The sequence below is a fragment of the Narcine bancroftii genome, chromosome 1 (assembly GCF_036971445.1).
Source record: "Narcine bancroftii isolate sNarBan1 chromosome 1, sNarBan1.hap1, whole genome shotgun sequence".
In the NCBI taxonomy this organism is placed as follows: Eukaryota; Metazoa; Chordata; class Chondrichthyes; order Torpediniformes; family Narcinidae; genus Narcine; species Narcine bancroftii.
Window position 1 is genome coordinate 241,153,743 of NC_091469.1, and position 27,849 is coordinate 241,181,591.

Sequence of the window (27,849 nt, forward strand, 5' to 3'; positions counted from 1 at the left end):
GCGGGCTTTTTCTCCGAGCCCGTCCGTGAGAGACAGGAAAAAATGGACAACCTAACGGCGAAAGTTTTAAGCGAAACTTCGTGACGGGCGGGATCTTCATCTCAGAGGGTCGTGAGAGTCCGAAATGAGCTTGTAGCGGAAGAAATAAATGCTAGTTCCATTTGAACACTGAAGAGAATTTTAGAGAGAGACACACAGAGAGGCGGGGATTCGAGTGCGACAGTCCGGGTACAGGTAGATGGGACGAGGCGGGAGAATTTTTCGTCGTGGAGTAGATGGTCGGGAGAGCCTGGTCCCCTGCTGGAGCGATCTGTCCTTGTAGGCAAGTGTTGGCGTCATTAAACATTTGTCAATAGAGTAAAAGTGTCTTCTGCTCATTCCTATCGCCTGTGATTTTTGCAAAGTCGGCGTGACATTCTCCCTTCCAGAAAGACGTGAACATTCATTCAGCCACGAAACTCAAGTGTGTGCTTAATGTGACCTAATTGGAGGACTGGCAATTAAAAATTAGTCATAGCAAGTCCAATAGGAATTAAGCAGCTCCACACACTTCCCAACATTCTCCATAGGAAAGGTTGAAGCTAATACCCCTTGACGATCACAGTTCATCGGACGGGAAGAGAAGGATCCCCCGTGGAACTCTTTGTTCAGTGGTTGTCTCAGGGGAATTCGTCTCACTCCTTAAAGGGAGGCGTGTGAGCAGCTGGAAGGTTGTGCGCACGGGAGATGGGGTATCCAGCGATTTTCTACATCGTTCGCATTTACTATCCGGTTCTGGCAGCGCTCGGCATCCCCGGTAAGATTCTAATCTGGTGACAATGTCTTTTTGCAGCACGGTGGAATGAATCTACGTTTGGGCGGACCATCCGGAGGAAACCCACGCAGACAAACCATCCAAACCACGGTGGCTGCAACAGCCTCACCTGCCGCCGCGCTGACCCATCTCCCTCTATCTGCTGCAATGTCTTCACACCCAGCACCTTGAGCACCGTTTTCAGAATGGGGTTTTTTTTTTGGTGGGGGGGGGAAATTTTATTTATAAATCTGAATACAATCAAATTATATATAAATACATAATATAGTCCCCCTCCCAGCCTTCCGCTAAACTACCCCAAAGAAAAGAAAGTAAAAGTGGAGATCAATTTACATTTTCTTTGGCTTGGCTTCGCAGACGAAGATTTATGGAGGGGTAAATGTCCACGTCAGCTGCAGGCTCGTTTGTGGCTGACAAGTCCGATGCGGGACAGGCAGACATGGTTGAAGCGGTTGCAGGGGAAAATTGGTGGGTTGGGATTGGGTGTTGGGTTTTTCCTCCTTTGTCTTTTGTCAGTGAGGTGGGCTCTGCGGTCTTCTTCAAAGGAGGTTGCTGCCCGCCAAACTGTGAGGCGCCAAGATGCACGGTTTGAGGCGATATCAGCCCACTGGCGGTGGTCAATGGGGCAGGCACCAAGAGATTACCTTAGGCAGTCCTTGTACCTCTTCTTTGGTGCACCTCTGTCACGGTGGCCATTGGCCAATTTACATAACAACCTTCTATTATCGCTATCGTTTAGTGCAACCCCATCAATTGTGGGAAAAAGAAACTATTACAAATTATATCTCATATACGGCCTCCAAACTTTAACAAAAAATAATTATTATTATGTATATTATACACGATCTTTTCCAACGGTATGCAAGACCTCATTTGCGAATGCCACCGTTGAATACTCAAACCAGCCTCATTTTCCAATTGCCAAACATTTTCAAGCCACTGCTAAAGCCAAACTCAAGAAAACAATTTGTGATTTATCTAATTTTAATTCCAAACTCAATTTCTTAATATAACCTGATAAAAATACCATAGGATCAAGTGAAATTTTAAATTTAATAAAGTTTCTAAAAGTTCCTTAATTCTATTCCAAAAACGTTTCACTCTTTTTCACAACCAAGTTGAATGCAAAAAAGAGCCAACTTGCTTATGGCACCTAAAACATAAATCAGAAGAAACAAACTTCTATTTCCTTAACTTCTTAGGAGTTAAATATAACTGATGTATAAAATTATAATGGACCAATCTATATCTTACATTTACTAATTTAGTCATACTATCCTCACATCCAGTCATCCTGAGAAATAGATGAAGATAAATCTTTTTTCCCATTTTAACTTAGATTTATAGATATCCATCTTAAGCATTTTATGCTGTAATAAGGCATACATCTCAGATATAAATCCTCTCTTACCACCTTCAGTAAGTAAACTTTCAAATCTAGACCATCAAGGCAACCATAACGTATGGCCAAAGTTATCCAACAATAAAGCTCTATCCAGATGATAAGAAAACAAAGTGTTTGAAGAAATTTCATATGGTAATTGCTCTTGATGCAGAGAAGGCCTTTCATAGAGTGGAATGGGGTTTTTTGTTTAAATTTTTGGAAACGTTTACATTTGGGCCTCTTTTTATTGGGTGGATTAAGGCTTTCTATAAAAATCCTTCCCTAGAGTTGTGACAAATGGACAGGTATCTACTTTGTTTGTATTAATTAGGTCGACTAGTCAGGGCTGTCCTTTGTCACCAGCTCGATTTGCATTGGTCATTGAACCTTTGGCTCAGTTAATTAGACAAAATGGTAATATTAAAGGTATTAAGGTGAAACCAGATGAGTGTAAAATAAATTTATTAGCAGATGGTGTTTTGATATATTTAACACAACCCTTGAAATTTTTAGGGAGTTTGCAAGTACAATGAAATATTGGGATATCAGGTTAATTAGGATAAGAGTGAAATTATGCCTTTGGCGGATGTGGATCACATTATAAATGACGGATGCACTTTATGCATTTTGTAGGCATATTGCGAAATTTAAGTGGTCTGATCAGATTAAATATTTTTGTATTATAAGAGATGATAATTATAATCATTTATATGAATTGAATTACTTAACTTTGTTGTCTAAAATTAAATATGATTTAAATCGGTGGAAAGATTTACCAATAACGTTGACAGGACGTGTTAATCATGTGAAAATGTATATTGAATTCCCCATATTCAATATCTTTTCCAATCTATTCTTTGAAGGGTTCCTCAAAAATTCTTTAAATATTTCAATGTTGTGGTGAGGACATTCCTATGGAAAGGTTAAATGGTGAGGGTGTCGTTGCAGAAATTGACCTAGAAATGTGCTTTAGGAGAATTGCAACTTCCTCCTTTTCAGAATTATTATGAATCAGCGCAGTCGAAATTTGTTAATAGGATGTTTGAAGTGCATAAATATTTGGTTTGGGCCAAGATTGAATTGTCTCAGATTAATGAGAAGAGAATGGATCACTTTATTTATAAATGGAATTCTCAACTGTTACACAGTTATAATTTACAAGTGTTGAAACACTTAATGGAATTGTGGACTAAGAAAAATGAAATTATAGGTACGGAAAGTAAAATCTTGACTAAATCGTCTTTATTTCAAAATAAGCTTTTTCCCTTTAATCAGTTTTTGTAATTGTGGGAACAGAAAGGAATTAGATTGGTAGAAAATTGTTCTGAGGCTGGGTATTTTATATCGTTTCAAAGAATGAAAGAGAAATATGCAATTTCTTTGAATACAGTTTCCAGAATATTGAAGCTTCATGCCATTGATATTTTGTTTGACACTTTCATGTGTTGCAATAGTTTAAATGTTGCGTTCTGCATATAATTGTAAAATTCGACATACAGGTAACAGGCTTTTCCGGGCCACGAGCACATGCTGCCCAAATACCCCAAATGACCCACATCCCCTGGTGCATTTTTAAGGGTGCGAGGAAACTGGGGCACCCAGATGAAACCCACACAGAAATGGGGAGAACAGACAAAGTCCCCACAGAGAGCACCGGATTCGATCAGGGCCACTGGTGCTGCTCTGACCACCACACTAACGGTGCCAATCCGAAGGTTGGAGTGAAATCCTTGCTGATACTGATGTTGTTCTGTCATTTTTACCTGCTCTCACTTCCCCTTCACTATTCGTACATATTCTTGGCGATAAAGAGAGTTAAAACTTTACAGCAACAACTGTGGCAGCTTCGAAATCATTTTTAGTTTATGCGCAACATACAGGTCACTGTCGGACTCTGGCTTTACCCTCCCCTCAATTTGGTCTATGTGTCAACTGAGTCCAGCGTGCTCGTTGAATGAAGTGATAAGAGAAGGTATTCGGTTTCACAATAAGTTTATTTCATAGCACAAGAATAAAGCTTAACAGAACTCTGGTCCAGTCGTTAGTTCATAGGTCACCTGCTCAGTGAGCTATTCCCCAAGACTGACTCTTACTGTCCAGTCTCTTCTGTTTATATAGATCAACATTGTTACACTGAACAAAAGTTGGCTTTCTTTGATAGGCTCCTTGCATAAAATTTTTCTCAAGCAATTTTCTGCTCTGCAATTATCTATGGTGTTGCACTCCTATCTTAATCCCCAAGGCCAGAACATTCTGTTGTTTTAGTGTAACCTTGGGGAAGAAAGTATTCTCTCTCTTTGTATTTGGAGGCAGCAAATTCTACACATACTATAATCAGCCAACTTTTCTACATACTGTGGCTGTTACTTAATTGCATTAATATTTCCCTTACACCTTATAATTGAAGTAAATAGTAAATTGTTACATAGTAATGGATTAATGAATACATAATGAATAGTACGTAGGCATATTTTCCATGATTACTTAACCCTTTGGTTCCAACATCACAAGAACTATCAGGTAGAAATCAAAGTTCTCTTTGATTCTCACCATAAAGTGGGGGGTCTCCTCGTTTGTCCTTCCTTGGGCTTCTGTCGGGTCCAATTGTGAATTATGATTCCACTTCTCAAATACGTCATTGCTAAAGATTAAAGCTGCTTTTATTGTCAGGCTATAAAACAAAACATGTGATATTACACAAAACTTCCTTCAGTCTAGGTGTAGGCACAAATATCCCGACAACCGTTACTGTCAGAGGAAGCAAATCCCCCCTCCCCAAATCACTCAGTGTCGTTGATTGACCTCCAGTGATCCCATAACCTCTGCAGCCACATCGAATCCAGTCCAAATCATTGGGAACATGAGCTGCAGATCCAAACCTCCTGCACCATCAGGAAGTCCTTAGTGCCCTCGCACCCTCTCGTATCTGGTTCCCATAACCATTCTTCAGCAGTCCGGAGCCCATGTGAATCTCTCGACTGCAGTTGCCAGTAGCAATGTGGATTGCTCTCCATGAGTCGCCAACAGCCTGCCGCCTGTGTGTTCTTCAGCCGCAGAGCTCCTCCCTGTGCCAGTGCTGTGTGCACTGTCCCGTGAGTCATTTCCTTTGCCTCTCCTTCTCAAACTGGGTGTGTCTTTCCTGTTTCTGGTCTGCTGTGTCAGTCTTCTGATTCCCTGGAGTCTGGAAACCCTCAAGGCGTTACCATACATAGGTGCCGCTGTCATGGGCCCAGTCCTGCGATCTCAGGATTTTCATATGGTAAAGATGAAATCCGCTGGAACCTCGAGCCACGCTCAAAAATATTGAAGAAAACATGTCACGGAAGATGATGGGGAGAAAAAGCGCTGGATCTATCACTAATAGCAGGCCACGCAGGGAAGCCAGATGTAGACAAGACTTTCCTTATTTTAATGTATCCTATTTTAAAAATATCAACTTTCAAAAGCATGAGCTATGATATTTCAAATATCGATCTCGTTAATAAATCCAACTCTGTGACTGCTGCTTTAAGTAGTTGATAAAACAGCCAAACATTTTGCATAACTTCACATTAACACTTTCTTAACAATGAATAACAAAGCATTTCTAATGTTAGAGATATAAAATGCATATAAAGAAGCTCAAACTTTAAAGAGATTCATAACAATATAGATAAAAAAATTTAAAGAGAAACACAATTCAAAGAAAAATCTTTCATGCATCCTCTAGAATAATGAGCAGCCATTAATCAGCACCTAGTCACTATGGAAACACTGCAAACAATAGTATTTTAAAGGGATAGGCACAAATTTAACCAAGAGTTAAAAACACAAGGTTTTCCACTTTACATTTTGGCCTCTAATTATTAAAATGGACATTAATGGCTCATATATAATAATTACTGTACAGATACACAAATAAATATAGTTAGTATAAGATTAGAAACAAAACTTTCAGGTTCCTGTAAAAGACAGATTTTGTAATAGGTTGATTTAAGTAACCCGTCTTGGTTTTATTCCACATTTGCTGAATGTAACATTTCTTGTCTGGAACTGTATCCATGATTTTCCCCACCAACCAAGCATTTCTTGGTGAAGAATTGTCCATGATAATTACAATGTCTCCGCACACAAAATTGTGCTTAGCTCAAGACCATTTTTTTCATTCTTATAATAATGAAAGATATTCTTTAGTCCATCTTTTCCAAAATAAATCTGCAAAAGGGGGTTCATTAGGTGAAACACTGTCCTGTGGCAAATCTGCCATTTGTTGTTGTACAGGTTTAGCATTTGCACATAGACAAGTTACACATTTTGATATAAATGTTTTGATCAACGCTGAAGCACCAAAATCCAGTATTTCTGATGTAATTCTGTTAATACATGATTACAATCACCATGACCTGTTTCCTCATGTACATATCAAACAATTAAATCATAAATATGAAATTCCTAATATAATTGGATGTTTCACTTCTTCTGGCATTAAGTTGCTCCAAATAAATGACCTGTCATTCTGTATTCAATCATGCCTTTACTGTCATCCCCATAAGACCACAATAACAATCCAAAACATTGATGAATGATCATTTCAAATCTGTAGCAATTACAACAGGCTCATTACAAAATCTTATCAGAACACCTATTAAAGTTCCGGTTAGGTCTGGACCTTGTAGAAGTTGAGAATTCAATGAAACTCCTTGAAATGATGCTGCACCATCAAATACAATGCATAGTTTCTCCTTCTGTAGATGTTTAACTTCATGCTGATGTAAATACCATTTTCTACCATATTTATGTTCCAAGACATCTTCCTATACCTTTTCTACATAACTTGGCTATCAGGCCCAACATGACATTCGTATATTCCAAATGAAAGGAAGGATTTCTCTTGAATTTTCTCTTCAAATTCAGCATATGCTGTTCTGCAATTCTTTTATTATCTGGAATACTAATTTCTCTTTTCTTCCAAGGTAATGCTAAACAGTAATGACCATCAACATGTTTCACAGAATTTGAAACTAAATCCAGAAACTGCTTGTCCTTCTTTGAAGGTTCTTGAATATCTGTGAGACATTCAGGAAATTTGATTTTAAATGGTTGTTCCCACAGATCATAAGTTTCAAAACTGAAATTCTGTTGACATTAACATTCGATGACTTCTGATCATTATTCATTTTTCCTCCTAATGGTCCATTAATCATCCATCCAAACAACATTCTCACAACATTTTGTCCATCATTTTGACTCCTTATTCCTTCAAAAGATTTGAGAGCTTTTGGTACATCTAATCCAATTAACATCTCAATCTTGACATAAATCTTAAGTAAGCAAACATCTTTTATATGAGGCCACTGTTTGATATCATCCTGATATGAAATATTATCCTTATTCAAAGGCATAGTCTTCTGAGTATATACACTTGGAAGATCGCAAAATTCATTGCTATTCAATCCAGCAATCTCTAAACCTGAAACGATATTAGTTTCAATGTTCTTTTCTTCATTCAATGTCTTCATAAGATCTGTGATATTTTTTCCATGAATGTTAAGTTCATTCATTAATTCAACAGTACAAAATAATGCAGTACTTCCTGGATCAAGAAATGCACAAGTCTTCAGTATGAAGCTCCCTTTTTTGGCTTTAACCTGCACAGGAACTATTGAGATGGCTTTGTCACCGGCCCCAGTAAGACTGTTTGTCTCAACCAAAGCTGAAGCATCCTCTCTGACTGTCTGGTTAGTCTTGGATTCAGATTGTTTGACTTCCTTCTCAAGTTTACTTCATTGAGTCTACAGTAACTTGGGATGTTTTAAACTGTGTATATCACAAATGAATCGCTTGCTACAAGTTTTGTTGATGTGCCCTTTACACAAGTAGCCAAAACAATTTCCATTTTTCTTTAAAACGGTTAATTTCTTGTCATGCAACTTTCTCTCCAATCGTGAACATCTTTATAAAACATGCTCATCTTTTCAATAAAAACAGGTTTCCTCTACCGTCTGATCTTCCTTCTCCTTTGTTTCCTTGTTCTTCCCTGTGCTTGGATCTGACACAGCAGTAACAAAGGTACTTCCCTTTGGTTTCTGTTGAGACAATAACTTAGACTTCTTTACATCTTTATGAACTACTGAAATATTCTTAATATTTCCAAATATTGGTATAGTGTTAACATGCACGTCATTCCAAAATTGTACAACATCCTCAAAAGTGGCGTCCCTTCCAGGAAGCATCTTAAGTTCTGCAACTTTGGTTTTCCATAAATCCTTCAGCTTATAAGACAATTTGTTTATAATAATCGACAAATAAGCAAATTCAGCTCTTGCAAATGTAAACATTGTGTTTCAACATCCTCTCAGAAAGAGTGAATATGCTTGTCAAGCCTTTGCATCCTCTGATTTTATGTGGGCCCTTGCCATTTAATGTTCATCGCCATAATGATTTTGCCATTTTAAAATCTTGCTATGAATTCATATATTGTCAACATTTGACTAACTCCTCCACCTGTCCTCCAGTTTACTGTTTCAGATAATAGAGACGATCTTTGGTATTTCTAGTATTACTTTCAATGTGATGTTCAAAAGATTTCATGAATGTCAAATATTGTAATGGATCTCCAATAAAAACTGTAATTTCCCTCTTGGGTAAATATATAAATCTTGTTGTTGTGCTAACAGAGCAGAGATTTTATTTTGTTTTTCTATACATATTATATTGTCTTCTCCACCATGGCTTGCAACTGGTTGCCTTAGGGTGAATGGAGAAAATGGACCTTGAACTGGTGCCATAGGTGAAGGACCTTGAGTTGTAAGTGATGGTCTTGGTGAGAATCCTTGGGTAGTAAGTGATGGCATTTGTGGAGATCCTTGACTTGTTGCTTGTTCTCCATCACCATGAAAGGACCTCAATGGTTGATATCTCAAGGATCGACTCACAGGGTTGAACTTTTTTGAAATACTCTCCTTTTGGGAAGATCCTTATATTGTGTGTTCTGGCGAGCTTGAATGTCGTCAGCCCTTTCCATAGGATTGGTCATTGTCATTTGAGCATGAGCTGCGACACCCGTAGCTCCTTGCTCGAGTATATTTGTTCCTTGAGGCTGCGGTACCTGATGCTCTGCTGGAAGGTTAGGTGCTAGCCTGTGACAGAATATTTAGGAATATTTTTTGGGAGAGAAATTGGAAATGATAGATTTGATTACATAAACACTCTTTAAAACAGATCTTATTTGAAAATACTGCAGAATTCATATTCAGTGATTTTACAGAAGCTGTGGAAATAAATGGACTATTGTCTTTAAAGCATCAAGCAGAAGACATGATGTCTATTGATAGCTCTTTGCAGAGTTTTGGAGTGATCACAGAAAGGTCACTAATGGGTTCTTGTTTACCTAAAAACAGCCGATGAACCAGAAGACTGACTTCTATTGTTTGATGGAAAAGGAGGAGTTTTTTGTCAGAGAGAGAAAGAGAGAGAGAGAGAGAAGGGTAAAGCAAGTGGTCTCAGTCAGTGTATGGGTCACTGAAAACTGTAACAAGCAGAGAAGCTTGTTGAAACTGAAGCAGAAGCTGTTGGAATTGAAACAGAAGCTTCAGTGGAGGATGGCCTACACTTCTGGTTCATGCAAAAGGAGGAAATGAGCTGTCTACTGTTTCTCTTGGAATAAGAGGAACAGAAAGGATAGCCTGAAAGATAGAGGTAATCATCTGGAGAACCTTGATGGGGCAAGCTTCATCAGCAATTGTGGAAATCCTGGAACCACAAATATCTCTCTACAAAACCTACAAGAACCTTCCTGAGCAGTAACCATTTATCTTTCAAGCACCAAAGCCTGGTGAACTTTATATATGTTAAATTCTGTGCCCAGTGTAAGAATTACCTGCAACCAGAGAACTTGGAAGATTGAGAAGTGAGATTGAACTGTGAACCAAAGAGCTTTCTTAAATTTACACACACATTACATACACGTGTCCTCAGAATTAGAAGGGGGTTAAGATGGCTTGTTAAGTAAATCAAAAATAGAGATAAGTTAAAGTTTGATTCTGTTTTTATGTTTAAAGATAATTAAAAACAACTTTTGTTTAAGTAACCATTTGTCGTGGTGAATATCTATTGCTGCTGGGTTTTGGGGTTCTTTGGACTTGTAACATTTTATGGGGCTCGTCTTTTTCAGATTTTAACACGTTTTTTGTGGGTTATTAGTCAATTGGTTTTTTTCGAAACTAATTGAAAGCTTGTGTGTGGAAAAACAGCAGCAATGGATGTTGGTAAATTTTTGTCACAACCATCACCTGCAGAGCTGCAGACCAAGAGAAAAGGGGAATTGATGGTTATTTCTAACGAATTAAAACTGACTGAAGCAAAGCATTGGATGAGGAAAGTACAAATACGGAGTATAATAGTGAGATATTATATAGGTGATGGTAAATTTGTCGAGAAAGACTTAGAAGAGTTTCCAGAGGATAGATTGGAATTGGAATTGCAATTGGAAATGGAGAAATTGAGGATGGAAGAAGAAAGAGAAAAAACGAGCTGTTGGAGGCTGAGAAACAGAGACAGTATGAGGCAGACCAAGCTGAAATGCAAAGAAAATAGGCTGGAAAGAAAAGAGAAGAGGCTGAAAAACAGAGGAGATATGAGTTAGAGGTAGCTGAAAGACAAAGAAAATATGATTTGAAAAAGATTGAAAGGGAAAGACTGTATCGATTAGAGAGGATAAAAATTGAGATGGAGGGAGGTAAGAGAACTGAGGCTGTAGCTCCCGGGAAGAGGTTTTTGGCTAGCAGAGAGGTAAATCTAGTTCTTCCTTTTGATGAGAGAGAATAAGATACTTATTTTCAGCTTTTTGAAAAGGTTGCTGAGAGCTCAAGATGGCCAAAAGAAAAATGGCCTCTAATGCTTCAAAGTGTATTGAAGGGAAAAGCACAAATTGCATACCGTAGTTTGACTACAGAGCAAGTGACAAATTATGATACTGTTAAACAAGCAGTATTGAAAGCTTATGAGTTGGTTCCAGAAGTATATAGACAAAAATGTAGGAGTTTGATGAGAACATAGAATCAATTTTATATGGATTTTGCTCTGAAGAAATCTATGTTTTGACTGTTGGTGCACCTCAAAAACTATAAATAATTATTTTGAAAAATTACGCAACTAAAGCAGATGCTTATCCTATTCTGAGAATAGATGACTGTATTGATAAAATTGGGAGAGCTAAATTTTTTACTAAGTTGGATTTGTTGAAGGGTTACTGGTGTGTGCCTTTAACTGAGAGAAGAAGGAATATTTCAGTTCTTGTGACAGAGTATTTGGAGGTGGTTTGGGAGGAATTGTTAGTACAGCTTGCACACACACATTTTAAAACACAGAATATTTGCAGGACTTTTGCAAAATGCTTTTTGCAGGAGGCCACATATATGACAGCAGCTTGCCTGGGAGAACATGTGCTATTTGCAGGCAGAGGAGAAGAGTTTTGCTCTCAGAGAGGGAGGGGGTGAAACAGAGAGAGGAGACACAAAAATCAGTTCCAGAAGGACAAGCTGTCTGGAAGGCTGCTTGGTCAAAGAAGGAGATTAGCGGTCTGAACGGTGACCTGAAAGAAAGAGAATCATCTGGAGAACCCTGAAGGGGGCGAGTTTCGTCAGCAAGACTGATTGAGAAGGAATCAGTTGCGGATGCCCTGGAAAAGGAATCTCTCTCTGAAAACCAGCAAGAACCCACCTGAGTGGTAACCATTTGCCTGTTAAGCACCAAAGACTGGTAAACGTTGTTAATGCTAACTTTTGTGCACAGTACAAGAATGGCCTGCAACCAGTGAAAATGGAATGTGATCCAAATAACTTTTCTAATCTTAAATATACATCACACACACCTGCATTTCGTATTAGAGGGTTAAGAGGGCTAACTATTAAGTAGTTAGGTAGGTTATGTAATAAGTTAAAGTTCAATTCTGTTTTCCTGTTCAAATATAATTAAAAACTACTTTTGATGTGTTGTGGTGCATATCTATTGCTGCTGGTTTTTGGGGTCCTCCGGACTCCGTAACTGTCTGCCCTGGACTCTGTAAAGTGCTCGAAGGTCGGCTGCAGGTGTTCCCCAGGCTCACAGCTGGAGCGCAGTCATGGAGTTAGGATGGTAGTGTGAGAGATGAGTAAAACTAATATGAAAATATGTGTAATGAATAAAGCCAGTAGTATGAATAGGATAAGGGTAGATAATAGAATGTAGGAAGTAAAGTTAGTCTGAATAAGATAAGGGTAGCCTTAGAGAGAGTCAGCAAGTTCCACATATGTAATTAGTAAGCCTTTGACAGAATTAGCAAGTTCTGCATATAAGAGTTAGTAAGCCCTGAGGGTTGGGAAGGTGTGAATAAGGACAAAGGCAGGTGAATAAGGACAATGACATGATGGAACATCGACAGGATACCCCCTGGTCCTCCAAGTTTCACAGAAACAGCACGTGGGCAGACAGGATTGCCTAATGCCAAACTTATCCAGGAGGCAGAAGAATGTTGGGGGGGGGGGGGGGAGGGTACCTCTACACTGAAATGAACTGTATAAAAGTATGTGTGTGTATTCCCAGGGTAAGGGGAAGCACCCAACTTTGTATTGTTGTATAATAAATGTTCTTTGTTCTCAATTTTTGTCTCGAGCAAATTCTGTGAAGGTACTTCTGTTTCTCACAGTAGGAATTTCCATTCTGCAACACCACGTCTGTGTACCCGGACCATTGAGCACGGTTGGCAGGGTGACTGGCCCAGTGCCGTTACTGCGCAAGCAGCTCAATCTCTGGGCTGTCAGGAGTTTATACATTCTCCGTGTCTACATGGGGTTCAGGTTTCCTCCAACGCTCTAAAACCGGGGGGGGGGGAGGGGGGGGAGGTCAATTGGGTATAATTGGGCTTGTTTGCTGAGAGGGCCTGTTACCATGTTGTCTGCCTAAAGAAAAAAAAAACTCTGACATACACCATAGAACATAGAACACCACAGCACAGTAAAGGCCCTTTGGCAATCGATGTTGTGTCGATTTATTTAATAACTTCCATGATAAGTTCTGAAGCCTCCCTACCCCGTAAATCTCTACTTTAATCCACGGACCTATCTGCGATAAATGCCCTAATGTTCCAGCCACCACCACCATCCCTGGTAAGGCATTCCAGGCACCCTCAACTCACCGTGGTTTTTTTAAAACTACCCCTAAATTCCCCTCCCGTCATTTTGCACGGGTGTCCCTGGTGTTTGCCCTGGGATAAAGGCGCTGGGTGGCCATTTGTTTTTATTTATTATTATATTTTTAAATGGAGACAACAGCCCGCGCCGCCCAATTGACCTCCAAACCCCAGTAGGTTGTGAATGGTGGGAAGAATCTGGCACCCCCGGGGAAACCCGCAGTCACGGGGAGAAGTAACAACCGTGAGGATTCGAACCTGGCCGCCGATCGCTGGGGCAAGAACCATGTCGTCTGATGGCAGTGGAACATTCAATGATCTCACCGGATGTCAATTAGGAAATGCAGATGAAGTTTGGCGCAGTTGGAACTGTTAGAAACAGAAGTACCTTCTCAGTAATTGCTCGAGACAAAAATTGAGAATGAAGAACATTTATTATACAACAATGCAAAGTTGGGTGCTTCCCCTTACCCTGGGAATACACACACATACTGGGGCTCACCCAACTTTTATACAGTTCATTTCAGTATAGGAAAACCCTCCCCCTTACATTCATCTGCCTCCTGGAGAGGTTTGGCATTAGGCAATCCTGCCTGCCTACGTGCTGTCTCTGTGCACTCGAAGGACCAGGGGGTATCCTGTCGGTGTCTCATCATGTCATTATCCTCATTGTCCTTATTCACAAACCTGTCCTTGTTCTAATTTACACCTTCCCGACCCTCAGGGCTGTGTCCCCTTCATATGTAGAACTGGCTAATACTGTCTAAGGCTTACTAATTACATATGCAAACCTGCTAATTCTATCTGGGGCTAGAAGACCCTTATCTTATTCAGACTAATTCTACTTCCTACATTCTATTATCTATTGTCTATCCTTATCTCATTCATACAGTGAACTTGCTGATTCTGTCGAAAGGCTAGGAGATTCTTATCTTACTCAGACTGATTCTGCTTCCTGCATTCTAATATCCATGTCTTATCCTGTTCATACTGGCTTTATTCATCTACCCATGTATCAATTTTAGTTTCTTCATTTTCATATTTTTATATCAGTTGTACTCATCTGTCACAATCCTCACTTTTCTTTTAGATCAGTATTACTGATCTCTTAACTGAAAATGTATTATTTGTATCTTGGTCTTTTTCCCAGCTGGTCAGTAAACGAACTGCAGTCTCAGTGTCATCAGATAGAAGTTGGGAAACATACATTCTTTGGGTGATAGTGTTCTGACGAGGGGGTCGATGGATTAAAAAGTGAACACAAGTCTTTAGGCAGGGGAGCACCATAATGGTCAGAATAGCGAGTCCAGCTTGTGGGTATCAGACTCCAGTTACCAATAAAAGTCTAGTCCATCCCCCACCGGACCAAGGTTGCCAAGTCTGTACCTGATCATGGGAAGATTTTCGAACTCCTGAAGAAGTGTCTTTATCCGCCTGACCGTTGTGAGCATTGTCCTTAATCAGTCTTTCACAAACGCTGCCTTCAGCAGCCAACGAGTAATCGAGAGCCAGGCAGTTTTGTTGAAGTGTGGCTCGTATCTGTCGTTTTTCTTCAGCCCCTAAATTCAGGGCCATTGCTCTCCATTTGATGATGTCCAAGGCTGTCTGGAGTCTGATTAAATGATTTAAATGCCAAGCAGCTGTGGTGTTCTGTAGCAGCTCTTGTCATTTACAACTGGAACTCCCCTTAACGAGATGGTGCTTGTCATTCTGAATGCCTGAGGGACCCAAAGGATGTTTGAGAAGAGACCAAGCTGGGGAGGGTTGTTTCTTATCGTTTAACCTGTGTGTTGCAGCTTGTCTGCTAACATTAGCATAAGTATCATTGAACTTGTGAGTCCAAGCCTGTCTGTGTACATTAGCATATGTATTAACTCTATCTCTGCCACATGTACCATCCTGACTACTATTCTGTCTGTCTTTATCCCACCATCTCCTTTGTGCTGTCCCTTTAAAACTCCTGTCTTTAATACCTGTGTAGGCTAAAATACAAATTAAATCTACTCCATTAAAGCTGTTGAATTCCCCTGGTCCGTGTTGGAATCCCTTGTTAACCCATATCCCATTATGACTATACATTATATCTATGCCTTGTCTACATTCTAAAGGAAAAAAAAATGTCACCTCTGCTGCCCCTATTCCGGGAGGACTTAATACATTGTGAGTAATTAAGTGATGTCCCAGAAATTGGGAAGCAACAAGTAAACAATACAGTAAATGGTAAAAACAACATTATGGCACTTTATCCTGGCATAGTGTAACTTTGAGATCAGAAGGATGAAGGACTGCACGCCAGGTGGAGGGTAGATTATCAATGTTGTTATTTCTGGCTTATTAGGTAGCTGGTTTAATTTGTTGGATGTGGCTCCAGCCTTTTTCTTTCATTCGCACGGCAGTGTCTGTAATCAAAAGTACACAATAGCGGCCATCCCATACAGGTTTTAGTTGGTTATCTTGCCATGCTTTGACATAAACCCAATCACCCGGTTTAATAGAATGAATAGGATACTCCAGGGGTGGGTTTGGAACTAATAAACCCTTCTGTCTTAATTAACTGCCAATGTATTCCCAGGATTTATTAGTTCACGATCCTGTTTACTTGGTGAAATGCTAATTAAAAGTGAATAGCTGCAATTTAATGCCTTATCTGTTTTTTTTTTAACAATAGTTTCCAAAATCGTTCTGGGGCAAGATACCATTTACCATAACAATCTGACTTTTCTTTGTGTTAGTGTAAATGTTATATTTAGAATTATTGTAAAAAGAAACACAAACCATATTTCCATGGGTTTTGAATATATTAGACCTTATTAAAACACAGTTGAAGCTGCTTGTCTGTATGGGGCAACCAACCTGCAATTTGTTAGAGTGAGTACATAACAGACATTGCAGCACAAGAGCCCCTGCGAGAGAACATGAAACATATTCAACCTTTAGTTCTGCCTTAAGTACACAATTAGCCATAATGATTCGGCGAGTGAAATTTACTCTATTCTAAATGAATTTTTCTTTAAAATAGCCGAGTGGGAATAAGACATATCTTTGTCACTGCCGACGGCAACGAATTTGACGATTATTTAGCATCGCTATTGTAATTGTAAACATTAAATGCCTTGCGCCACAGCTCACAGGAGCTGGCCTTATTTAAAACAGTCTGTAAAACCGGCACCAAAAAAACATTTAAAAGATGATCTTATGAAGCATTTAAGTACAGGCTAGTTTCTATTATATTCCACTTAAAGTTCTGCTGCATGAATCCTGGAGTTTGTGGAGTCATTATTGAATCAAGAAATATTGGTGCCATGCCAATCACTCTGTAACATGCCAATTTTGCAGTCGTTAAGCCGAGACATACTGAATAGCATCTGGTACAAGATCTGTGAGCTATTAATTATATTATTATTCCTATGCACCCAATTGTTCTGAACTATGCCACCAATTTACATCATATTCCACCTATTGCAGTACTCACACACCACCATAGACCAGTTCGCAGGTTTATTTCTGCCTTAAGCTAAATCCAGTCGCGCAGTGTTTACCTCCGTGATTATTTACAATGTAACTTCTGCACGACCGGATTTAAATATAAACCTGATGAATGGGGGAAGTTATCATGAACTAAATTACAGCGGCAATACAGAGAAATTGTGCTGAGGCATTAATTTCACTCCGGAGGAAAATGCACCAGAGAAATCAATCATTAACTTATTGGAATCCCCAGAGGTTTCTTTATTCTCCAGAGGTGGGCGATCTGTAAACTCACGGACCTTGACTGCTGAATGTGTAGAAGAAATTTACTAAATCTATTGATAGGGCTCCATACTGCTAACTGCAAGACAGGAGCCTGAAGCGTCAGTTTCAAGTGCCACAATGCGCTTAAAGGGACATGCACACTCCCCCTTCAACTGGCTGATCCAGCAACTTTACACATCAGATCCTTTCTTTATCTTACATACACTTAAAAATAAGACGTATAGAACTCACCCTATTAGCACGAACATTTCTCCCTGCAAATGTTATAACATCGTTCAACTCTCACATACTCCCTGTGCAAAATCATGTTTGAATACAATTTATTTCATAAAATGAAATTAACTGGTAGTTAAATTCGCTCATTCTACAGTATTGATAAATGATCATTTATGACATTTACATTTCAGCATGAATTTTAATTACTATTGGTCAGTGACTGAAGTGAGAAGTTGTGATTTGAAATTATCTCTGTTCTTTACTCTCCCACTCCCGGCACTTCTCCCAATGTCCAGAAGCTGGCACACAGTCCCTACCCTTTCCTTGTTGTTCCTCCACTACTCCCTTGACTGCCTGCATCAAAATCTTAGCCTTTCCTTTCTGCTTATCCTCAGACCTCTGGACAAATGCTTTTTGTGCGATCTGTAGAAGCTGGGTTATTCCTTGCTCATGCCAATTCTCAGTTTTCTGTAATTTCCTTCTGATGTCTGGGGATGAGTTTGTAATGAAACCTGTTAATACTAGTTGTTCACCTGCTGGGGATTCTATGCCCAGACCCCTATATTGCTGTATGGCCGTACGCAATCTATTCAGAAATGCAGAGGGGGTCTCCTCGGGACCTTGGGGAACCTCAAATGCTTTCTTAAAATTCTGTCCCTTTGGAACAGATTCCTTGATTCCTTTTATCAAATTAACCCTATATTCTTCCATTAATGTGCAACCATCATTAGTATTCTTATCCCAATTTGGTTTTGCCAGGGGAAATTTAGCTTCTCTGGGTATCGCCTCTGGTCTCCCTTGGTGTTCCTTATCCCAGACTCTAATCCCTGCCTGGCGAATCATTCCACGCTCATCCAAAGTAAACAGTGTTTTAAAGAAAGATGTTAGCTCATCCCAGGTCTATGTATTTGGTCCCAAAAATTGATCTAATCTTTCTTAAAGTTACGCACCTCTGTACTGGTCAGGGGTACATTTACGAAACCGAGACCCTCTCCCACGGGAACTTCCCGCAGAGGTCTCATCCAGTTAGTTTCTGGCTTATTAGGTCTAGGTTCCTGCTCCCTGGGAAATGAATCAAAGGGTTCTGCCCTTTGTTCCTGGAGGGTCTCACACTTCTGAATTAAAGTCGCCTCTCTTTCTTGTCAATAGAGGTGGTAATCGAGTGCTTCGTGAACGGGTCATCATACCACTCCTATTTTCTTCTCTTTTCTCTAGCTGTGGGGGAGGAGGGGAAGGTGCAGAAGGGTGGAGCATAGGAGGGGGGGAAAGATAGGAGCCGGCATAGGAGGAACATAAGGTGGAGGAAGGGAATGTAACACATCCCATCCTTGTGGTTCAGGGACAAAAGGTTCCTCATCTCTCTTGTCCTTGCATTATTTTTCATTCAAAACCAGTTGATCAAACGATCCCCTGAGCCAGCAGGCTGCATATTCCCTGCTCTCAATATTATCTCTTTGGTTTTGATAGAGCCAGATGTTCAATGCTTGACACATCCAGTCATCCTCGGATCCGAGCTTTGGCCAGTATACAGAGCTCCCTTTAATCGGGCTTTTAACCCATTCCAGACAACAATACCTGACCATGGTCAGTTTGTCCTTTCCACGGGTTCTCCCCGCGCCCCAATCAGATAACATTAATCCCAACGGGCTTTGCTTGGTTATCTGATTCTCACATCCTTCACCAGGATTCTCTTCCCTACTATTCACACCTCCCATATTAACAGGTAAGTAAAATTTCTCTTACCGAGGTCCAGTAGCTAGTTCTAGCGCGCTTCCTTAATGTCCTCTCGTTGTTTGTTCTCAATGCCTCTTCTCGGATATCACTCGCTTCATCCACTGACCAGTCACCCTTCGTCCGTGAGTCCAGCTGAATCAGCTGGGGTGCACCTACCCCCGTCGTCGGGCACTTTGTCAGTGGAGGGAGTGGGATCCCGGACGAGCCCCCATTTGTTAGAAACAGAAGTACCTTCACAGAAATTGCTCGAGACAAAAATTGAGAACAAAGAACATTTATTATACAACAATGCCAAGTTGGGTGCTTCCCCTTACCCTGGGAATACACACATACACTGGGGCTCACCCAACTTTTATACAGTTCATTTCAGTATAGGAAAACCCTCCCCCTTACATTCTTCTGCCTCCTGGAGAGGTTTGGCATTAGGCAATCCTGCCTGCCTACGTGCTGTTTCTGTGCTCTTGGAGGACCAGGGGGTATCCTGTCGGTGTCTCATCATGTCATTATCTTCATTGTTCTTATTCACAAACCTGTCCTTGTTCTAATTTACACCTTCCCGACCCTCAGGGCTGTGTCCCCTTCATATGTAGAACTGGCTAATACTGTCTAAGGCTTACTAATTACATATGCAAACCTGCTAATTCTATCTGGGGCTAGAAGACCCTTATCTCATTCAGACTAACTCTACTTCCTACATTCTATTATCTATTGTCTATCCTTATCTCATTCATACAGTGAACATGCTGATTCTGTCTAAGGAGATTCTTATCTTACTCAGACTGATTCTGCTTCCTGCATTCTAATATCCATGTCTTATCCTGTTCATACTGGCTTTATTCATCTACCCATGTATCAATTTTAGTTTCTTCATTTTCATATTTTTATATCAGTTGTACTCATCTCTCACAGAACTAACTCTCTTTTCTTCCTCGCAGTCAATATCATGGGGATTGTGATCGTGTCCCGCGGAAAGTGCGGACTCTCGAAATGCATCACCCGCTACCTGGTAGGAATGGCCACGGCAGATCTGATGGTGGTTGTAGTGGTTGTTGTATTGGAGCAGATTAATTACCTCTATACCTATACGAGGTTCCTGCACATGACCCCGGTCTGCGCTGTCACAAGTGTACTGGGGTCTGCAACCATCGACTGCTCTGTTTGGCTGACAGTGAGTTTCACATTCGATCGTTTTATTGCGATCAGTTGCCAGAAGCTGCGCGAACGATACTGCAGGGAGAGAACGGCAGCCGTTGTTACGGTCACTGTGGTCGCAGTGAGCGGCGCCAGGTGCGTCCCGTTTTATTTTATGATGGAGCCCAAGATCATAATTGTCGGCGTGCCGTGGAATTGCGAGTTGAAGGCTGAATACTTCACTTCACCAGCGTGGAAAGCATTCGAGATATTTGACAGCATCTTTACACCGTTGTTACCGATCGGTTTAATTTTTTTGTTCAATGGATTGACCATCAGACACATCGTAAGGGCAAATAAAGTTCGCAGAGAACTTCGGAAAGGCAGTGAGAAACAGGAGGACCCGGAGATTAAACACAGGAGAAGGTCCTTGGTTTTGTTGTTCTGTCTGTCTGCCAATTTCACATTGTTGTGGATTCCCTCTGTCGTATATTCCACGAACTGGCAAATGGTCAACTATAGTTACACAGACCACTATTTGAATACGCCGATGTATATACTGCAGGAGTTCGGATATATCTTGCAAATGCTCAGTATGTGCACCAACACATGCATCTACACACTGACACAGCGGAAATTCAGGGAGCAGCTGAAACAGGGCGCTGCTTTTCTGTTTACATTAGCGGGGAAGCTGCGTAAATCACATTGAAACTTGCATGAGTTTTAAACTAAATGTTCCCAAACATTCCGAGTTTTATTCACATTGAATAATTGACATACAGCAGGGAAACAGTTTCTTCATTCAAACTCGTTCATGCAACAACGCTGTCTGTTCAATGTCTCTGTACCTAGCCTACACCCACAAAACTTTCCAAACCACATGGCTGTCCACATTTGCCTACCCTACTTCCATATACTATTGCCCTCAAGTACCAGTTCTATGGTCCCATGCACTGCTAGTCTGACAAGAGGAAAAACTGTAGAGGTTCAAACCTTGTGTTTATGATTTGTGGATGTTTTATGTCTTTCCCTTTAAGAATATAACAGTGTAGTCATATCCTAGTGGACCAGGAGTGTGTTCTCATTCTTGGAATGACCACGGAAGAGATGTGAGCACTCCAGAAACTTTTCTTTGAATTAATCATTATTATTCATTATTAATCATTTATCATCATATTTGTTTGTTTATATTTGTTTGAAGTTGAGTCTCATTAACATTTACAATATGCTCTTTATGAAGTGCGAAGCTATGAAAATGTTTATTCTCTTTGATCAATGAAAAATTAAAGCTATTTACAGCTGCAATTATGAAGTTTGATTTATTTGGGTGAATAAGATACAATTTGGAATATCGAGGCTTTACTTCTCTTGGAAGATGACATCTTTTGAGATTGCGAAATATTTGGAGCTGAGAAGTGTCATCTATAAAAACATTGCATCTTCTGTCTGGGCCCCCTCCAACCAAATGGCATTAACATCAACTTTTCTGGTTTATGTTTCCCCCCCTCAACTTCCTCCATCGCCTTTCCTCTCTCTCTCTCTCTCTCTCTCCCTCTTACCTTTTCCCTCTGTCTCCTTTAACAGTGTCAAAGTCCACCTCTCCTCTTATCATTTGCAATTGGCACCTTTTGTTGGTCTGGACTCCTTCCCCAGCCAGTTGATAGTATTTGATCTAATGCCTTCCTGTTTTTTGCTTATTCCTTTAAGTAGGGTTCAGGCTCAAAATGTCAGTAATATTGTGGCAGCCCTTCGCAGCTCCCCTATGGGGCCTCACAAAATGAAGGACGAATGCAACGATCCAGCAGGCTGCACAAGGCCCACAGCACTGCCTCCAATTGGCCACAACCAAAAGAGCTTAACTGGCCTATCAGGGAAAGCGGATCACAAACACACTAGTCAGTGCTGAGAGGGTTTTGACCATGCCCCTCATCTTGAGAATAAAAGCAGGGCTGTGAGCCCAATAAAGCTCAGTGTTAACTCCACCCAACTGGGGTTCATGTCATTCTTTCTGAACTGACCTGCACACAGTTAGAACCTCTCCTGCACTATAGGCTCCACAGAGCCATAGCTTGTAGCAGCCAGCTCCAATGTATCCTTTGGATACTGTGATACTGGCTGAGTTCTTACAACATTTCTGAGTGTTTTTACTCCAATACCAGCATCTGCAGGCTTCACATTTTACCCCATTACATTTTCCCTATCTTACCTTCAATTATAATCTGTGGGTTCAGAATGCTGTCATGGGAAGGAAGGCTGTGCCCTCTTAATTTCACGCCTATACTGTCACACTGCAGTCCATGAAAAAAAACCTGCCCATCTAATTTCTCCTATCTCAATAATTTGAGACAAGGGTACATTCCTGCAAATATTTTATGGTTGTGCCTTCCTGACAAGTGAGGGGAGGTTGAGTGTTCACATTAGGTCAATAGTTAAGTGAACTTTATCTATCTGCCACTAATTAAGTGAATTCTCTCTCTCTCTATCTCTCTATTTATCTATCTATCTATCTACCAATCTCTGACCTATTGCCCTCCCCTTTCTTTTTATATAATTATATTCCTTCACACACATCAATTTTTCATTGTCACAAACATGAAATTTGGTGTTTTATGGCAGCATTCGTATTATAACCATCTTACAACATTACTATAAAAAATAAAAATAACAGTGCATGGAAAGTCAGGCAGTGTCTGTGGTTCATTGATCATTCAAGAATCTAATGGCAGCGGGGAAGAAGCTGCCCTTGTGCCATTGAGTGCTCAACTATAGGCTCCTGTACCTTTTTCGTGATGGTATCAGAGTGAAGAGGGCATGGCCTGGGTGGGAGTCTTTAAGGATAAGGCTGCTTTTTTAAGACATCGACTCAGTAGATGTCCTTGATGGAGTGAAGTCTGGTGCCTGTGATGTCGCAGGTCGAGTTAACAACCCTCTCGGGTTAATTCTTGTCCTGATAGTTGGTACCAGGCAGTGATGCTCAGCAGATAGCATGTCTGAGCTTTTGTTTTTAAAGACAATAGTTCATTTATTTCCACAACAGCAGTTCAATTAACACCCACCCATAGGCATTCTTCACAGTTTCTGTAAATATGAAATTCTCCAGTACTTCAAATAAGATCTGTTTTAAAGTGTGTGTATGTAACATACTCTAACTTTTCTTAATATATCTCTCAAAAATATTCCTAAATATTCTGTCGCACCTTCCCCCTTTAAAGGAATTTTAACTCTTGAGTTAAAATTCAGTTATAACTGAACTAAAGTAACGATGTTGAGAGTATTTTTAATACAGAATCAATTTTAACATCTTGTCAAAAAATCTGCCATTAATTGAACCCCTGATATGAATAATTTGCAAATTGTATTCTTGTAATATTAAACTCCAGTTTAACAATCTTCTGTTTTTGTTCTTCATTTTATTCAAAAACACCAGAGGATTGTCAGTAAATATCACAATTGGTTCCTGAGGTGGGTGTGGCAAGATGGCATAGGAAAAAGACGTTAGAAAACTCCTCTCCCCGACTTATAAATGTTTGACAAAATTTTTAAAAAGTGTTAAGAAGTTGATTAAACATTGACTATAGCAGCAATGAAGAAAATAAAAAGATAACTAGTGAAGAAAACGACATTTAAATGAGCTGAAAGTGAAGAAGAACCTTGCCCTACCTTCCAAAAGGAGCCTCAGGAGTCAAGTGAAGTGATGTCCAAGCCTCAGAGGACTTCCTCCAGCAGGTTAAACATAACGCCGGCGCCTACCTTGCATCCTGATCTCCAAGATGGTGCCGACGTTCCTGGTGCTCCTGTCTTATTTTCTGAGCATGCACAGAGACCAATGCACGGTTGGCGGGCCAGAGGCACGCAGCGACATGCACAGTAGTGGGTGCATGTATGTGGCCAATGACCTGGCCGTGCACAGCGACTTGTCTGGTGACGCTCACATGTGTGCTGCGGATGAGCCAGTCATGTTATTAGACTGGGCTTGGGCTGTGGCAGGACACGGCCTTTGCCGCCCCGATGAGGTCAGCCCAGCGGCGAGGGATGGGGGGGGTCCCAGACCTGAAGTCAAGTGGTCCAGAGCCAGGTGAAGAGGAAGAAGAACTACTTACGGAGGCAGCGAGACTAATGGAAGTTAGGCCTCAAGTTTTAACATCTGCATCTGTTGGAGCTGAAGCTACAAATCCAGTTTTAATGGACATTGCCAAACAGTTGAAAAATTTGGCTTTGCAATTGAATCAAGATTTTGCTGCTGTTAATGAGCAATTTGTTGAAATCAAAGGGAAAATTAATGACATATGTGGTGAAATTTCAACCGTGAAAAACAGATGTCTCGTCAGTAAAAAATGGATGTTAATAAATGTTTGAAGGCTGTTGATAATGTGCAAGATAAATTTAAGAAGATTGAAGAAGCTTTTTTTGACTGTAAAGATCAGGTGGATCAGTATAAGGAAAGAATGGATCACACTGAGGATTCTTTTACTGGTTGGGAAATTCAAAAGAGGGAGCTGTTGAAGAAGATAGATTCGTTGGAGTATCAGAGTTGACATAAACAATATTAAAACCGTGGGGCTACCAGAAGCAGTAAAGTTTTTTCAGAAATGGATTCCTGAGGTGTTGGGGGTTGAGGCATTTCTGGACTGTTTGGAATTAAATAGAGTACACCGAGTGATAAGGAAATATTTTTTCCTAGGTATCAGGACCGTGGGATGATTTTGTGTCTCGCTGTGCAAAATGCCTGGAAAAATCTGAGCCCTTTAATGGTTAAGGTTAATAGGGTGTTTTTTAATGCTGATTTAAGTCATGATATAATCAAATGACGTAAAGAATTTAATTCAGCTAAAGCTGTATAATGGAAGAAGGTATCCGGCAGTATTGAAGGGTTTTTACGGGAATTATCAAGCTCAGTTTTTTGAAAATGATTACGATGCTTTAACTTTTGTTAATTCTTTGCCAGACAATAGGTCATCAGGATTTGATGAATCAGCCACTTGTGAAGCTTTCAGAGGTGAAGAATGGAAAGAAAGAGTTGGAGTCTTTGCAGTTGATTGATATCGACGATGATGATCAAGTCGATTGTATATTGAAAGAAGTAGGTCAAACATGAAAAATATGTTTTTTTTCAGTAGTGTTTGATTTGGAGGGAGGTGAACAATTCTGCCACTTCTGAAGTCATCTGCCAGTGGTGGCATTGGCCACACCCATATAACTGAGGGAGTTACTACACTATTTGTTGTAGTTTTTCTTTTTTGAGGGGGGTATTTGTTTTTGTTTCTTTTGTGTTTTTTTCTTCTTTTTTGGGTTTAAAAAATTTTTTTGAAGGAGCTTTTTTTTAATTGTAGAGCCGTGTGGGGTGATTTAGAGATATGGCTAATTTAATATTTGCAAATTTTAATGTTAATGAGCTTAATAATCCAATTAAAAGGAAATGAGAATTAGCTTATATTAGAAGATGAAGATTGATATTGCTTTTTTACAAGAAACACATTTCACTGAAAAATAACATCAGAAATTGAAAAGAGACTGGGTAGGGCACGTAATAGCATTTCATTTTAATTCAAAAGCAAAAGGTGTGGCTATTTTAATACATAAAAAGTTAGTTAGCTTTTACATTCAATTCAGTCTTCGCAACAGTGAGTAGAGCATTGGTTGTAAATTTAAATTTTTTTCAGAAGTGTGGACAGCGATAAATGTTTATGCACCTAATGTGGGTGATGAAGGGTTTTTAAATCTGAATGAAGCGAATGAGAATGTTCTGGTGGGTGGTGTGTTACGAGCCCAAAGGACCCCAAAACCCAACAGCAATAGACATTCACCAAGACAAGTAGTTACTTAAACAAAAGTTGTTTTTAATTATCTTAAAACATGAAAACAAAATCAAACTTTCACTTTTCTCTATTAGCTTAACTAACCTAACTTAACCCCCTTCTAATTCTAAGCGCACGCATATGTAATGTGTATGTAAATGTAAGAAAAGTTCTTTGGTTCAGAGTTCAATCTCACTTCTCATTCTTCCAAATTTCTAGTTGCAGGCAATTCTTATACTGTGCACAGAATTCAACATGTATAAAGTTCACCAGGGTTTGGTGCTCGAAAGGTAAATGTTTACCACTCAGGAAGGTTTGCAGAGAGAGATTTCTTATTCCAGGATTTCCACAACTGAGGAACCACCATTTGTCACCTCAATGTCTTGCTGATGAAACTTGCCCCATCAGGGTCTTGGTGAATGTCTATTGCTGCTGGGTTTTGGGGTCTTTTGGGCTCATAACACACCACCCACCAGAACATTCTCATTCGCTTCATTCAGATTTAAAAACAATTCCATTAAAAACCCTTCATCATCCACATTCATCGCTGTCCACACTTCTGAAAAAAAAATTCAATTTACAACCAATACTCTACTCTGTTGCGAAGACTGAATCGAATGTAAAAGCTAACTAACTTTCAGCAGGCTACCACAGAGTTCCTTTCTGTTCCTATTACTCCAAGAGAAACATCAGACAGATAGCACTTCCAGCCATCCACCACTTGGAGTTTGTTTCATTTCCAACCAGCTTCTCCTGCTTATTTCAGCTGTCTGCCCAGTCTCTCTCTCTCTCTCTCTTCCTCTCTCTCTCTCTCTCTCTCTCTCTCTCTCTCTCTCTCTCTCTCTCTCTCTCTCTCTCTCTCCAACTGCCAGAAAGCCCATGTGACTTTCTCACTTGCAAAACCCCTGACCTTCTCCAGCAAATAATAGGAGTTAGTCTTCTTGGTTAAGCTGTTGTCGTTAGGTAAACAAAAACCCAGGAGTGACCTTTCTATGCACTCTGTCAAAACCCTTGCAAAGAGCTTTCAACAGCCAGAGTGTCTCCTGCTTGTTGCTTTAATAACATCTTTTCAATTAGCACTGACGTGAAATGTGCACAACATTCTCCATAGTTTCTGTAAAGTTCCTCAATATGAATTCTTCAGTACTTCAAACAAGATCTGCTTTAAAGTGTGTGTATATGTATATGTATATGTAACCTACTCTAACTTTATCCGTTTATCTCCCAAATATTCCATTAAGGTTATTTTAATTGTTTGGATCTGTCATTGGAAAAAAACTCCAAAAAATCTGAAGAGAACAAAGATGGCTGAGCAACTGTCAATAATTATGAAAGACTTAAATGTGGTAGAGATTTGGAAGAGATTACACCCGACAGTGAGGGATTTTTCTTTTTATTCAGCTAGACACAAACCTTTTTCTAGAATAGATTTATTTTTAGTATCAGCACAATTACAAGGTAGTTGTAATGCACATGCTGAATATAAAAGTAGAATTTTGTCTAATCATTTTTATTATTAATCTTGTTATATAGGTTCTGAAAATGGAGGAACTACATATTGTTGGAGATTTAACACAATGTTGTGAAAGAAACCTGAATTTATTGAATATATTAGAGATCATTTTAAATCTTTTTTACAAATTCATTAAGATTCAGTACAAAGTAAATTTATTTTATGGGATGCTTTAAAAGCATATTTGAGAGTTCAGATTATTAGTTATTCAACTAAAATTAAAAAACAATATTTGGTAGAAAGTCAAAATTTGGAGAAGAAAATTAATGTTTTAGAAAAGGAGTTACCACAAAATTCGATGGAAGATAAAAAGGCTTTTTTGACTAAATTAAAGTTACATTATAATACTTTATAAATTTGAAA

General features: G+C 39.7%; 1 protein-coding gene across 2 annotated transcripts; it reads left to right on the plus strand.

The window, feature by feature from the left end:
• The first annotated feature begins 398 nt into the window (after positions 1–398).
• Positions 399–27,642, plus strand: LOC138740771 (probable G-protein coupled receptor 139). Of its 2 annotated transcripts, XR_011343163.1 has the most exons (3): positions 399–796; positions 25,124–25,258; positions 27,507–27,642. XR_011343163.1 is itself a non-coding variant. In XM_069893851.1 (2 exons), exons 1-2 carry the CDS (start codon positions 727–729, stop codon positions 20,885–20,887), a joined length of 975 nt encoding a protein of 324 aa, XP_069749952.1. In that variant the 5' UTR covers positions 399–726; the 3' UTR covers positions 20,888–21,378. The 2 variants fall into 2 exon arrangements, 1 of the variants encoding a protein (XP_069749952.1); XM_069893851.1 differs by lacking the exons at positions 25,124–25,258; positions 27,507–27,642 and adding an exon at positions 19,983–21,378.
• Positions 27,643–27,849: the final 207 nt, after the last annotated feature.

Bases quoted from the DNA above. Each gene is read 5' to 3' on its own strand.
- LOC138740771 (XM_069893851.1), top strand. From the start codon at position 727: ATGGGGTATCCAGCGATTTTCTACATCGTTCGCATTTACTATCCGGTT. The intron at 797-19,982 runs GTAAGATTCTAA...TCTTCCTCGCAG, and splicing joins GGCAGCGCTCGGCATCCCCG to TCAATATCATGGGGATTGTG.